Source organism: Adelges cooleyi, unplaced genomic scaffold (genome assembly GCF_023614345.1).
Source record: "Adelges cooleyi isolate 19-005CV unplaced genomic scaffold, UGA_ACOO_1.1 ACOO_flye_CR_arks_rails_tigmint_CR_PRNA_1, whole genome shotgun sequence".
NCBI classification, from domain to species: domain Eukaryota; kingdom Metazoa; phylum Arthropoda; class Insecta; order Hemiptera; family Adelgidae; genus Adelges; species Adelges cooleyi.
The window spans coordinates 7,871,908-7,887,501 of record NW_026095751.1 but is presented as its reverse complement, the minus strand read 5'-3'; the positions used below and the strand labels follow the sequence as shown (position 1 = coordinate 7,887,501).

The 15,594-nt window shown below is 34.9% G+C and overlaps 2 protein-coding genes across 2 annotated transcripts in view; one reads left to right on the top strand and one right to left on the bottom strand.

Moving 5' to 3' along the window:
• LOC126839270 (calpain-1 catalytic subunit-like) overlaps window positions 1-4,089 on the top strand; it is a 74,048-nt gene extending 69,959 nt beyond the window's left edge. The window contains exons 6-15 of the mRNA XM_050574515.1: window positions 296-436; window positions 503-683; window positions 885-1,126; window positions 1,692-2,067; window positions 2,188-2,345; window positions 2,637-2,706; window positions 2,838-3,062; window positions 3,140-3,335; window positions 3,431-3,489; window positions 3,585-4,089. Of these exons, the coding sequence (XP_050430472.1) occupies window positions 296-436; window positions 503-683; window positions 885-1,126; window positions 1,692-2,067; window positions 2,188-2,345; window positions 2,637-2,706; window positions 2,838-3,062; window positions 3,140-3,335; window positions 3,431-3,489; window positions 3,585-3,611 (1,675 nt within the window). The 3' untranslated portion in view covers window positions 3,612-4,089. The remainder of the gene's footprint in view (window positions 1-295; window positions 437-502; window positions 684-884; window positions 1,127-1,691; window positions 2,068-2,187; window positions 2,346-2,636; window positions 2,707-2,837; window positions 3,063-3,139; window positions 3,336-3,430; window positions 3,490-3,584) is intronic.
• A 1,947-nt stretch (window positions 4,090-6,036) lies between these two features.
• Window positions 6,037-15,594, bottom strand: part of LOC126839206 (segmentation protein cap'n'collar) — an 83,213-nt gene continuing 73,655 nt past the window's right edge. The window contains exons 7-15 of the mRNA XM_050574386.1: window positions 10,187-10,499; window positions 9,976-10,112; window positions 9,808-9,910; window positions 8,451-8,676; window positions 8,254-8,366; window positions 8,025-8,165; window positions 7,634-7,929; window positions 7,147-7,320; window positions 6,037-6,984 (exon numbers count right to left, since the gene is read on the bottom strand). Of these exons, the coding sequence (XP_050430343.1) occupies window positions 6,838-6,984; window positions 7,147-7,320; window positions 7,634-7,929; window positions 8,025-8,165; window positions 8,254-8,366; window positions 8,451-8,676; window positions 9,808-9,910; window positions 9,976-10,112; window positions 10,187-10,499 (1,650 nt within the window). The 3' untranslated portion in view covers window positions 6,037-6,837. The remainder of the gene's footprint in view (window positions 6,985-7,146; window positions 7,321-7,633; window positions 7,930-8,024; window positions 8,166-8,253; window positions 8,367-8,450; window positions 8,677-9,807; window positions 9,911-9,975; window positions 10,113-10,186; window positions 10,500-15,594) is intronic.

The following is a 15,594-nucleotide window of genomic DNA, read 5'->3' as shown; positions in this document are numbered from 1 at the left end:
ACCAAAGTGTGATAATCTAAAAACATTACATTTATAGGAAATAAAACTAAAAGTTATATTTTATATTTCTTCAATCTGCTTACGATGGCATATTGACTATAGTCCTTGTTCCCAAGCTTGTTACTAAAGATGTAGTCCAACAAGAGAATAATAAAGGCATTTAAAAGTAATAAAAATATTAATACTTGATAAGCAGAAACAAATATTGTAACGATTTATATAATTAATAAATTTATTGGCTTTTTTGGAAACTAGGTATAGATAATATTATAACCGTTCCTGTTTTTTGTGGCAGGTTTCGATTCTGGTACTTTGGCGAGTGGAAAGAAGTATTGGTCGACGACAAGCTGCCCACGTACAGAGGACGTCTGATCTACATGCATTCCACCAACCCCACCGAATTCTGGGTCGCGCTCCTCGAAAAAGCGTACGCCAAGTATGTTTTTATATAGATTGCGCCGAATACTTAAAGCAGGTAAAATAAATACTTGTAATTGTATAGGCTGTATGGTTGTTATGAAAACCTAAGCGGACCGGGCTGCTCGACCACTAGAGCCCTGCAGGATTTGACCGGAGGAATCGTTCAAAGCTTCGGTTTGTCTAACCAAGACCGGTTTCTGACCTACCAGGTGTTGAACAGTGCCGTGCCCAGGTCGTCATTGCTTATATCAACTATAACTCTGGTAAGAAAAACAATTAATTACTAGAGCAAGGACTAGTAGCTTTAAAAAAAAAATCAAAATATATAAAAATGAATATATTTAAACACTGCACGTATCATTAAATACATCAAAAGTAAAGCCAGAATTTATTTAAACTAGTTGGCTACCTATTGCGTGTGTTATTATTTATTAATATTTTCATATGTATATGGATTTTTACAGAAAGAGAACAAGAGACAACTGAGACTGCGAAACGGGTTGATGACCCAGCACGCTTATAGCGTGACGGGTTTGGCGCGGGTCCGGGGTCCGCTAGGTGACACCCCGTTGGTGAGACTGAGGAATCCTTGGGGCGAAGGCGAGTGGACAGGTCCTTGGAGTGAACGCAGCTGGGAATGGGATGGACTATCACACAGAGATAAGGAACTACTCAGCGTGCGGGTACGCAACGACGGCGAATTTTGGTAAGGGTACTTACTGCAATGAACCTATTATTATGACGAGCACAGTTTTAACCTATCGTGCGCATCCTGAGAAGTTAGACAGGAGTCACTTCGTCTTCTTTGGTTTTCAGTCTCCTGATTCTATCTATCCAGTTTATCCTTTGCCACGCGCATTCAACCACACTTCAACCGTCTCTAAATCTATAATGGTCCTATCGATTATGGATAAATACTAAGTAGGTCAATAGTAGTAGATCAATCTAATCTGAGATATCGCTTTATCTTTTGAAAATTGAGCTGCGCTTTGATCTTTATCTCATTTATGTTCATCTCTGCGTAAGAAATCATCATGGTTTCGGTGAAGATTTTCTCGGTGAAAGAATACATCATTGACGAACCTTTGATCGAAGGGTTTGCGACTTTTCGCCTTCAATGCGATTTCTGTTTTTTTATTAGCATATGAGTTTGTAAGCACTAGTCAGATTCACCGAAATATCGGTCATTGGTTCACCAGCCATCTAGTCGTCTGTAAAATCGTCTTTCGTTGTGCTATTTTTTTAATTTTAATTAAAATCTTTCGAAAAAGGATGTCGTTCGAGGACTTTGCCCGGCATTTCACGCAGTTGGACATCGTGCACATAAGCCCGGACGATTGGATGACCGAACCGGCTTTGCATTCCAAGCAACCTTGGCGTGCCGTTCTGGCCAGGCGGAGATGGCGGAGCGGTTACAATGCCGGCGGTGGTCCCGGATATCCAGAGACGACGGCTATGAACCCTCAGTTCCACATAGGTATACCTAGGACTTCGGGCAACAAGTGCCACGTGGTGGTGTCCGTCATACAGCAATACGAGACCGACCCTGAAGCCAAGGGTGCAAGACCCCTTTACGCCATCGGATTTGCCGTCTACGAAGTGCCGCACTCCACGTCCAGGCTGACTCCGCATTTCGTCACGCAACAGGTTCGTAACCGAATTTCAAAAGCTTGATAATAGCTGCTGGAACTTATTTCCGTGTTTACTTACTCCAGTAAATAAATACAATGAGTATACAATAGACGACGGTGGTTTATTCGTTTACAGCAACCTTTGGACGTGACCAACCACTCGGTTGCCAGGGAAGTGGTGACGTTCTTCACGCTGCCGCCCGGTGACTACATTGTCGTTCCGCAGACCAATGTGCCAAACTGTGACGCAAAATTCCTCCTGCGAATCCTCACGGACGAGCAGAGTAACATATGGTAAATTCATATCATACGTACTCGAAATTTAAGCACTAACAATAAGTGAAATCCAGTCCGAAATTCCGAAATTATGATTTTGAAATTCAAAGTTTAAACTGATAATATGTGTGTAATAAACGAACACTCCTAGATTTTAAACGGCACTATCTTCTATTGAAATGAAGTTTAAAGATTATAATATAACACGTGTTACATAACACTTAATTAGGGATTGCCTAAGAAACCCCTCATCAATATAGTATAGGTAGAGTTCTTCCGTTATCATTATTTTTGTTAATCTCGTTCCAGGGAAGTAAACGACGACAACATGGTGTTCAAAAACATTTCGGCTGAATTTTTGGAAGACACTGTCATATTGGTAAGTGCAAATCCTCTCCAACTCCTGTTTTTTTTTTTTGTGTTTATGAGTCTTTTTTATCGTCACGCTAGTAGAGTTTACTTGAGCGTTAAACGTGTACTTAACCTAGTTACAATTTTAATATATTACAGCCCGACGGTCGACCGCTGCTGAACAAGCTGATGATCAAATACCCGCCGGAAGTAGACGTGGTGCAGCTCCAGAAGATACTGCGAGCCCACTGGAAAGCGTATCTGGCCGAAAAGCCCAGTCTGGAATTGTGCAAAAGTCTGATTATGTTGAGAGACATCAACATAAGCGGTCGCATAAATATGTTGGATATTCCCGTGCTAATGCACATGCTACAGTTTTGGAAGGTAAGTACAGACTTACCTAGGTCCGGGCTCATTAATATGTAGCCAGACACTAATATTGAGTTTTATTGCGCCGACAGATCGCCTTTCAAAAGTTTGAAAAAGGTGTTAACCCCAACAAAACGTCGAGCTACAACTTGAGACCACTGCTGTGGGAAGCCGGCAGCACGGTCAGCAACAAAGTGCTCGAATGTCTGGTACTGCGGTTCGCCAAAAACCAGATACTGAGTTCCGAGTGCTTCATTATGGCCATGGTCAGGTTGCATTTGGCCCACGGTGAGCGACGACATCTATAAATTGAACACAATGTTATAGGTCCCGTCCATGTGTATGTAATAACATTGTATTTATCCGCGCGGTTTTTCTTACAGAGAGGTATCACAGTTTGGACACGAAAATGAGCAAGGGAAATCCTTTGTCGTTGGAAGAGGCGAGTTATTTAGAATCTTTTTTTAGAATCGATATTTTCCGACGTAGATACAATAATACAATGTTGTAATCGTTTTGTCGTTTCTCTTTGAACAGTTGATCCTGATGACCATCTACTCATGATTTCGACCGAGCCCACCACGTACCAAAGATGAATGATTGTGCCAGTCATTATAGGTAAAAGCCGAAACCGCACGATGACCTAAGTCCTAACCTCCTAACCGATCCGACTACGCGTTTTTTTATCATTATTGAAACATTATTATTTGTAATAAATTAATACTAAAGCAAACAAACACATAATACAATATAATATTTATATTTTGTATTTTTGGAATTCTAGTATTTTTTTTGTTATTATTATTATTTATTTGAACTTATAATTTACAAACGTAATCAAACGGGGCGTTAAAAACGTCTTACTTTTTTATACATCAGATTCCGCACCTAAAAAATATGAGGTATTTTTACCTATTATTATTTATTTTATTATACATATAAATATATGTTATTTATATGTATTGTTATTATATAATATTATTTTATTGTTTTACATAACACTGTTTGTAAAAGGTTATTGATTTATTCAATAACACCAAAACTAGCCAAAGCGAATAATTTATTTTATATTGTAATGTATTACTTTTTGTGTAATAAATTTTGTTATGTTATTTATTATATTCAAACATGTCTTTTTGCAATGTAACTTGTAACCTTTGAGTATGTACTGCAGGGTCCCTAAAAACTGACCGATTTGGTAAATTGCTTTTTGTGACGAGCAGTTGTATTCGTTGAATAACATAAAAGCGTGACCTTTGTCGATACGAATCAATTCCCCTTATTACTCGTTTATTGAGGAACTGCGCAAACAGAAAGGTCACAGGTCCCTATTACAATAAGTCAACATATTACAGGGAAAACAATTAAAAATTTACTATTTCGACATGTGAATTTACATAAAAATAAAATGTAAAAATGCACGCATAGCGATATTACTTAACGACTTAATAAATTACTCGTTTCCGACACCAATAATAAATACATTTCAATTAAGTAATAGCATTACAGATTACCCCAGAGTATTATTTTTATTTGAATACCTTAATCACAAAAAAAAGATTCAAACATATTTTTATTATAAATTAATAAAATTTTATTATTACACGTAGTTTCTAATAAATTGTTATTCTAATAATTAATTACGCGTTATTACGACATGTCGAGGTTATACTGTATTATTTTTTTTTCGGAAAATGTCCAACTTGGTCTAAATAAATTTAACCTAACCTTTGGACTTTCGTGCTAGTTTAATTTCTCTGAAAGATGGACCACTTTCTTGTTGTTTTCTTATTTTTTTCACCATTATCTTTTTAGTATTTTTTTTATGTAAAATGTGTAGTAGATTTTGATGAAAATGGTTTTTTATGATAGCAAAACATTGTAGAGTGAGACCAACAAGTATGTATAGTAAAAAAGCCAGTCAACATTTTAAAAACTAAAAAATACGCTATTAGAATTTATAACTAATTTTCAATTGGTTATGATTATATTTAAGTATCAATAATACTTCTACTATCAATTACTTATTTTTTTTTTGTTCAGGGATGTATTGTTTGATAAAAAAAACCATTTGTAATCTGTTGAAACGCTTTTATTTTCTGTTCCATCAAATTATCTCACAAATTTTATTTAAAAAAGGAAATAAGTTCGATAAGCTTATAAAAAAATACACAAAACTAACCTGAAAAAAAAATTATCACATTTTTCTTATGCAAAAAGACGATGGTTTTTGCATTATTTAAATTTTAAAAAACGTTTCGTGTTTAGCAGACCAGTTTACTTTATTTTCACAACATTTCAAATGTTTTTTATTTCCATTCTCCAATAAGATATTCATATTACTCATATATTGTGTTTTACTGGCATACTAGATTTACTAGATTCAAGGAACATGCCAATTGCTTATTAACAACATGAGAACTGAATTTAAACTTCTGTTAAAAAGACACTTTTTCTACGCTTATGTTTACTGCTGTCATACTGTATTCATTTATTTTTCACCTAAATTCGGCCATACAAACTACAATGTATTTTGTTTGGTTACATGGTTGTATGAATACTTTTAAGTTAAACTTTAATAAGCGTAAGTATATGTTGTAAAAAATAAAAATAAAAGTGATTAAAATAATCTTATAATACTGTAATTATTATTAAGTCTACACATAATACCATTGTTTTAGAGTATATGGAGTTGATATCAGTGTACACAAAAAATTAAATAGTGGTTTAAAACTGTACTGTAAAAAATTTGATTAGTTCATAGCATTAAACAAAAAAGACGGAAAAAACAATAAAAAAAAAAAAAAGAATGATATTACTGAAACATTGTTAATACAACTAAACTTTAAGTAATACAAGTAAATAATAATATACAAAACATTATACATTTTTTTTTTTCATATTTGTCACAAAATAAATAATATTACAATATATATAAACACCAACCTAATAGTCACCGAAAAAAAAAAAAAATTACAAAATAACCAATTAAACTGTCGATCTTTTGAAATTGATTAATAACCTTCTTCATTAAGCTATGTATAATATATTAATTTAGATATTTACCATATATATATAATTTTTTTTACAATATTAATAAACCAAAAACGCAATGAAATATAAATTTGTCAATACATTTATGGTTAAAGAGAGTGAGAAAAAGAAAGAAAAAACTAGTATACAATAAATTATTTATAAAATCACCAAGTTAAAATAATAATAATAAATTAGTATGAATTTTTGAATTCAACCAAATACCATCCGTTTCCCTATTATTAAGAAAAATTATAGAACTTGTTATAAAAGAGAATAAAAATTACAAATAAATAACTTATGAGATTTAAAAAAAATGTTTAAATGACAACGCATTGAGCAGAATTAATTTGATCTGTGAATAATAGTATTATTATTATTTTTTTTTTTTACGCGAGTCAAATAAAATATAAAATAGTAGACAAAATGTACAAAAAACCAAATCGTCAAGATTTCTCATAAATTTAAAATTGTTTTTTTTTTTCAAATTTTTTTTTTTATAATAAAAAAAAGTAATAGCTAATTTAAAAATAAATTAATAAAGGTGTTATCAAGGAGAATTCATTTAAACTGCGATGTCTTTGGGATGAGAAATTCAAAATAAAAATTAGTTGCAATCAATTGAGCAAAATTATTAAGTACACGCGGCTCCCTGATAATTTTGAGGCGGACACGACCGTCCATAATTTCATATCACAGCATTTAACAAAAAATAAATTTTTCTTAATTATAAGCAGTTCACCACAACGGACAACAACTATTTGTCCTTGTGCTGCTTGGGCCGAGGATTACGGTCAGTCTGAGTTCCATTATTTCTGGGCACAATACTAACACTTCCGTCAGGCTGTTCGCGCAACGTGTGTGTGTATGGTGAGTACGGGTTGCCGTCTGGATCTCTTAAGCTCTATACAAAAAAATAAACATTCAAGTATTAGTTAATTTGACAATTTTATTGTTTTATAGCACACTTTTATGCTAACGAAATTTATGTTTTCCCATTACGAATAATTAAGTATCGAAACGAGTTAGCGTAAAGTGCCAATATTATTCTTCCGTTATGACTTACAGCAAATATGTGGTTGTACAATAAATCGTATTTCGTTTTGACTCTCATCCGTTCGGTCATTAAATATTCACGTTCTTGCAACAAATTGAACTTTCTATCTTTCATCTGTTTTACTTCGTCGGCCAAACTGAGTATCTGATCTAGTTTGCGTTTTCGACAGTTCTGGGCTGCCACCTAAAATATCACACCGGTTAATATTAGTTTATAACAATTATGGCCGTTAACAGCGTAATTGTATTTATTTCAGTTTATTACAGTAAATTACTAATTTATAATTGGCGATGGGATTTTAATTATTTTGGTTTACAAAAAAAGGTAGATTTCACTATTTTTAAGTCTTGTAAAAATACAATATTAATAAACGAAATGTCTTAACAGAAATAAAGTACAAAACAAATATGGTATAAAACCAATAACGAAGAAGAAAATGTGTACAATTGGTAATTTTCGAAGAAAAACCTCCAAGTCTGCCAATGGGTTAGTTTACCTTATTTTTGCCGCGACGTCTGATGTCTCTGATCAACGTCAGTTGGCTTTCGGACAGATCGTATTTGGACAGTCTCTCGTTGAATTCGTCCATGGGCAGATTTATAATGTCGTCGACGGTGATGGGGATGTTGAGGTTCCGGGCGCGTTTCTCGTCTCTGGTCAGCTGTTCTTCCTCAGACCTCTTACAACTGCTCTTGAGTTTGGTGCGAGGAGTCCTCGGCAGACCTTCGGGCGGCATGGCGTATGTGTGATTAAGCGCTACTTGATGTTCGGGCGTCAACACTCGGGAGCAACCTATGAAAATTATCGATCAAGTCAGGTTCTAATAACAACAATACACGACGCGGTTTGCAAACAATAAAAAGCCAACTGAATTTCGATTTCCTTACCGGCCATGTGCCTGGTGAACTGGGAAGCGCCCGGCACGGGAATTCCGTCTCTTACGGACATGTCGTACGGTAAGGTCAGCGGATCGGCCACCATACCTCCGGCGTGGTTTTGTCTCGCCGATTCAGAGCCGTTCGAAGTTCCTGCATGTGAAATAAACAGGATAACAAAAAAAAAAAAACCGTAAGTAAACAACTGTATAATACATGTAGACATAGTACAAGTTCTCACCCGCGGCGGGATCGACTAAACGCCTTCCGTACAACTGATATTTCTTTTGGGGAGCCGACGAGTGTCCTCGAGCGCCGCCCGAGTACAGGTAATTGTCCAACCACCTCATTTTTCTATGCGGACAAAAACAAAACCAAAACATCATATAATGTATGATAATGAAAAATAAGTATTCCAATTTTCTTTATAATAGTTACCCGTATTCTTGGTGTGAATGTGACGGATACCCGTCGTTGTGGCCGCTGTCCGAGTTGGTTTCCATCCATTCAGTGTCCGACGACAGTGACGGCACTCTTTCGGAACCCATCGAGCTTACAGCGCTGTCGGAATCGCCGCCGGCGTTGCTGTTCTGAACCATGTTCATGGTATTGTTGCAAGCCACCGAACTTGCACTGTCCATCATCCGCACTGGGTACATGTTGCCTGAGAACAAACACAAGCACAGTTTGTTAGAAAACTTCTGAAAACTACTGAATACCATTAAAAAAATTGACTACACTTTGCAGTCGATCCCCGTCGAGTATCGACAACCCTATTTTTCGAAAATGTCAATGCAAGCCGCCGGACTGGGGGCCAATATGCTACCGAAATATTTAGGTTTGAAAATATGTTTAGATTTTCAATATATTTTTTTTATAGGTTTTATAGATTGTGGGATTAGACACACAGCTTTCCTAAAGTTTCGGGGCGCATGCAATACACAGACCTAAAATACTAGGTTTAAAAACGATATTTATTTATAAAAAAAACACTACCGCCCCCCAAATAGTAATCTTATTAATAAATACAAAATAATAATAATATTAATTATGTTATTAGATAATAGAAACAGATTGGCCATTCATAATTAACGGCGTTTAAAAGATAGGATTAGAGGTCGTAGTATTCATTCCATGTTAAAGATTGAACTACCATTCTTTTATCTCCTTCAGGGCCGCGGTCTAAAACGTTTTTGTTATAGGAGTGGCTTATCCATATCACTTCAATCCATTGTTTATTATCTTTATATTTATCTGATAAAGTTTGCATTAAAAAGAGAAAGTATGTCACTACTTGTTAAAGGACTACTGGTATTCTAACCTATCTAACCGTTATCTATCAACTATAACGTCGATATGGTTTGGAAAAATTAAATCGCTTTGCCTAAAATGCTCAAGCGGTTTTGTCAACGGTTTTCAATAAAAAAACGAAAGATAGATAACACTAAACTCCCCCAGAATGGAGCTACCTCTTTTTTGCAGCAAACCCTTCAACTGTGTTGTATGCATCTCATCGTAGCCCTACCAGCCGCTTGAATGATATGGATACCTAAGTCGTAACTCAATCATTCCATCTACATTCGTGAGGAAGTCTTCAACGATAGTCATTTATATCACTGTCGTTTTTCTTATCGGCTGATTCCCCCTCATCAACCAATTAATATCTCATTCAAGGTTATACACATATTATCGGTTATAACTAACATTGTTCGCTCCACTTATTTCGTGTTGATTTTGTAGGGGTTACAACACAGCAATAACATGTTTTACGTTTAAACAATAATAGTATTCATACCGTCTGGCGCCATAGCCGGGTCCATCAGCTGCAAGTCGTCGTCGTTTAAAATGGACGACAGGAGACCGTCGGATGACGGTGCTGCCATTTCGCTATTGTGGTTCTGGAAGTATAAAAAAAAGTGCAAACGGTTAGCAGCGGTCCGCCAGTGGAATTCGAAAAACTTACCTGGTGGTAAGGGAACATCATTTCGTGTTGGTGTTGCGGCGGTTCGGTTTTGAACGAAGCCGGTTGTTCCGAGGAGCTGCCGGCTAAGTGAAGGGATGTAGCTACGGCCGAGCTGAGATTACAGTTGGGCGAGACACCTGCACAGGGACGGTAAAACCAAACAAAAGTGTCAAGAACGGCCCAGAGAGAGAATCAAAACGAGTACACTTACCGAGCGACGAAGAATGATGATGGTAATGGGAAATGGGGTGCAATGACGACGAGGCGTGACTCATATCGGTGGTGGTTGTCGGTGGTGGCGGCGGAGGTGGTGCGCACAAGCTGACGTTCTGGAGCAGCACGTTTCCTGATGAGTTTGGATGGTACATGCTGGATCCGGGATAATTGAGCGTGGACGGATGTTGGGCGTAGTGTTGATGTTGACCTTCACCGGGAAAAGCCAACATAGGACTACACGCCGCCAAGTCTTGCCATCCTCGCTGGTCCATGCCGTTTCCGCCGGATCTAGTATAACCCATCCTTCCCTGTAGTAAAAAAAAAAAAAAAATTTCAAATTAATTACCGTTAAACAACACCAGTAATCAAAGTACACGTGAAACGGGACGAACATTCCATTGGTAAAAAACTGTTGCAGCCCTTAAATAAGTAATTACACTCGGAGATGGACGTTGGTACTTTTTTTTATACATATACAAGATGCATGTATCAATATCAAAATGTATATCAAAATTGATACATGAATATCCAACAATATCGAGAACTTTTTATAGTAAACATTTTTTTTTATCAAAGTAATAAGTACTTGTAATTGTTGGTATATAAAATGTTATTTGAGCCTAAGTAAAATAATTTAGAGCTGGAAGATCTGTATCTTTTCTAAGTGTTCTTACCTATGAAAGTATAAAAACTTTCATGCCCATGTCTATTTTGAGTTATCTTCAATAATAAAAAAATTGTTAACTACAGATTTTTGGAAAAATTGTAAATGTTTTAGCCACATTGTTGATCTACAGTATAATTTTCAGAATATAAGCATTGAAACTGCGCTTGAAGAATTGAGATAAATGAAGTTTCCACCTCTTCTAAGTGAAAAGTTTTATCCTCGTTTATGATGTTTTTTTTCGGTTTGTCACGGTAAATTGGTCGTTCTCAATCTAAAGCATATTCCATATACATTTGGAACTAATTTGACTATTTGTAAAAAAAGTTTCAGTCCATGTAAAGCTGTATCGGCCACACCGACAATTTAAAAATGTACAAGTAAAGGTTTTGAAGACGACCCAGTTAAGTTTCTAGGACAACAGTAAGTATTTTTTTATCAGTTTTATTGGTAAATAAAATACAGGTATTAATAACGTACGTTTAAATCTTAAAAATTAGTCGAACTATTTATTTATTGCAATCCTACTCGCATCAAAACTTCAGCCAGGAAAGGTGATAACCCCGACTGCTGTACCTTCTTATCGTTATTTTTTATTTATAAATATATAAATGTTAAAACTTTATCAACTGTTTAAGATTGTGTCCAAAACCGAAAGCCGAAAAAGCCAGTCCGGCGTCCCCTATACATAATATTGTGTCCGAGGCCTTAACTATTGAAAATAGACGAATGAGAAAAACAAAACGTATTACACTGGTGGTTCCTTTTTAAAAAATTTCGTTTTAATACTTCTAAAGCGGAAAACAGGCCGGTACAGGCCAACGATAAACGAAAGCGCGATACTTTCACGTTACAAAACGAGTCGGTTAATGTCTGGATTTCGAAGTAGGTACAAGACAAAAGAAGTCATTACACAGTATACACATACACAGTGAGCCGCGCGTATCTCTTTCTGGAAAGATTAGAGAGATTTCAAACGGTCATAATAAAAATACAATAATATCCTAATAATAATTATCGAGTTAAACCTCGGAAATAATAATAATAACCACTTTATTACGTTGGTGCGCGGTATAACGTCTTAATATTTGTTTTTTTGTTTTTTTTTTTTTTTTCATTTCCTCAGATAACAACCGGTCATCATTATTAACAACAACCCGAACTGCTGCTACTACTACAGATATACTACCGTGTCTTGACGACCAGCGCCTTTGGTGTACCTGTATCGTATACGACATACGGAAACACAATATATCCCTCGAAGGTAATCAAAGTGTTTTTTTTTTTCAGACGTCTCATTTAACGTTGGTCCAAACGAGTAAAAAAAATATGTAATAATAATAAACAATTTTCAACGTTTTGATCACCGTTTTTTTTTTTAACGGACCGTCCGTCAAGGCACGACATTTTGTCTGGTATTGTTTCCTCTTAACCGAGTTAAATCGTTGTCGTTGAGAAGCTTGTGGTCTGTAATCGAACGTCATCTACCGGTAAGCCTAACAGGTGGCTACCACGGTCATTAAAAACCGTTTAAACGCCAGTAAAATATAGTCTTTTATTGCATTTTATATCCGTTTATCGCTAAGACCATCATTGGACATTAAAAAATATTGGCGGTCCTAAGTCCTGATCCTGACAGGCGGACGACAATATATCATAACAATATAATATTATTATACATGTATCAATGTAACATTCATGATTTATGTGTTGAATAAATTGATAATAATTAAAGTTAAGTTAAATTAGTTACCTCGTTTAATTATTTATTACAATACAGGCACAAGAGCCCAAAAACAATACATACAACCTCGCAATACAAATATATTATGAATACTAATAATATATTATTGATTACTTATAAATTGTGTAAATGACAGGAAAAAAAATATAGTGAATAAACTTATAATTCAAATTTGTATTTTAGGAGAATTTCTAAGTTTCCTCTGTCTTTCTATCGTTATGATGATCGTCATTAAACATTAATTGTTAATCAAAATACCATAAAACAAAGAACTATGGAACCAGCTCAAAACCTTCCTACTAGGTATAATATAAAATTTAAGTTAAATTATCATGGATGTATTTTAAATAGTATTTTCCGAGAATTTCGTCACAAAAGGTTACAGTTTAATTAACCGCACGAAAAATTAAATTTTTTTTAACAACTATAACAATATAGTTATGATTTTTTTATAATTTACAAATAATTATACCTTGTAATATAATAATATATTAAATTCATTGTTGAAAATAGTTAATTATATCGTAACTATATATGCTTTACAAATTGTATACTATGAAATGTTAAGTATATGTATTTTAATTGTACTAAAAATCGAGCCAAATATACAATATTAGACGAAAAATATTCTCTCATAGATTTGAAATCAGATCAACTTATTTTTAGGTTAATTTTAATACACTTTGAAGTATAATTTTTCGGAGGTCTTAGCGAGGCTCCTTAGTTATGTATCATATTGTTTACAAACTTTAACAAGGCAAGGTAAGTTATGTTTAAATGTCAATTTCAAGGAGCTGTCAATCCCACTCAATTACACGTCTCCGAATAATATGATAAATATTTCTTAAATGTACATTTATTAAACAGCCTAAATTCGTTACTTTCGCACGTGAAAAATGAGCACATATTAACGCTTGACAACACAATTAATATACTCTTATTATGGCTGTTAAAAACAATCGAAAATCTTTAACCAAATAGCAACTCAAAAACAAAGAAAATGTTCTCGTCTCTCTCAAGTATTCGCAATGCGATTTAATATTTGAGAAACCTGAATCACCGTCATAATATTATATGTTATTGTATTCCAATTATTGTCCCAAAATCAAACGTTTATTGTTTAACAGAGCGCGATAGTGAATACAAATTATACAAATGCGAGTTTATGGAAAAACGGTAATGGTAAAATTAAAACTTCAAGATCACTTTCAAGAACAATGTCTCATTAGTATGCAATACCAGGCAAAATAAATAAACCGCGAGTACCTTCAACCGTTAGGTTCTTGTGTGGATAAAATAATATATTCTATTCTGTAAAGAATAAAATATATTAGTACATGGTATTAGTAGTACATATTTGAATGAGTTAATTAAATACATAATTTTTTTTAATAAATTAAAAGTAAATACACTTCACTATTTCTTTGGGAAAAGGAGGTACTTGAAAAGTTGTTATTTTATTAAAAGTGTTATTTTATTTTTAACAACAATAAGCGCAAACCATATTATTACAGTAGTCTTCAGATTAGGAAAAATAATCAATTATTTCTTATTTAACTATTTCAACTCAACTGACCCATGAGAAATCTGAGATCCGCCTATATTTTGTCAAGAGGTACGTACCTAATGTTTATTTTTTAACGCCGAGAAGAATAACTTAATGTTTGCAATTATTATTATCGATAAAACGGACCCGGTGAAAACGCCTTATGTACATGTCAGAGCATGTAATACATAATACTAATATAATATTATTATAAAACTCAAATCGTCTGATATAATACGCGGAAGATGTATGTATGTAAAAAAATTATATTATGTTCAAACGAATCATAGTTTGATGATGATGAGAATAACGATGTCGATTGCGTGATTGCTTGAGCAGGGAAGTCGAGAGAACGGTGGGCCCTTAGCGAAATACTTAAGGTATATAATGGAGAGGTGAAAAGGGACGCGACAGGTTCCACTCGAAAGGTCGCCGTTTTCAACCCGAAATATAATAATAATAAATGTTCAAAAAATACCCGAAGAAGAGATATTATTATTTTTACCGCCAGGCTGGACGAAGGGGGGCGGATAGGAGAATTCTTCTGTCGTCTCGAGTGGTTATGATAATTACTTCTTCACCGCGCATGGTAAAGCGAAGAAGTCAACACACATTTGGCCGAACATTACCGAAGAGAACACAACAAAAGTGCGGACGGTGTATATCTTAAGCGTTGATCCCCCCACGATCCCTCACTCAACCCGCACAATATTTAAGTAAATATTTATCTTTGAGGTGCATGTCCTCTCTCTCACGTATAATATTTCTTCCTGCTACCATTTACGTGCTTCGTCCACCTTTTCTGTTGCCACCTCACACACACACACACACACACACACACACACACACATAGCATAAGGTCCCTGTGTGTGACTGACGTTTTATACCTATCCACCCACCCACCTACCCGACTACCCACTACTGTAGGTACCATCGCTGGCTACGCTGCTCTATACACACTCAATAATAATATTATTATTATATTTTATATGCTGTAAAGTGGACGACGACGTCGCGTCAAGTCCTCTATATGTGTGCGCGAGGATGAATAGAATTCTTAAAATATAATTCCATGCCCACTTGACGACGACGACGGCACCGCAGTATGTTATATTGACATTGGTCACTGAATAATAATACAAATATTATGATGATAAACGAAGCTGAAGGAAGGAGGTTCTAGAATCTAGATCTTCGAAACTGTATGTACGACTGTGATAAAATCAAAAGATAATGCGTACCATATTATAAAGGGGGACGCAGTCAAACGGGATATAAATTCTGTTAAGCCAGCTATGTTATAGACGCCACAAGACATATTTCTGGCGTTAACTGTTAACAGCATTTGGTAAAATAAAGGCAAACAAATTAGAATGAGCCATCGGACGAATCATATAAACACCCCATATTTAAGATCACAATTTCGTTAGTACTATTATTAATAGTATT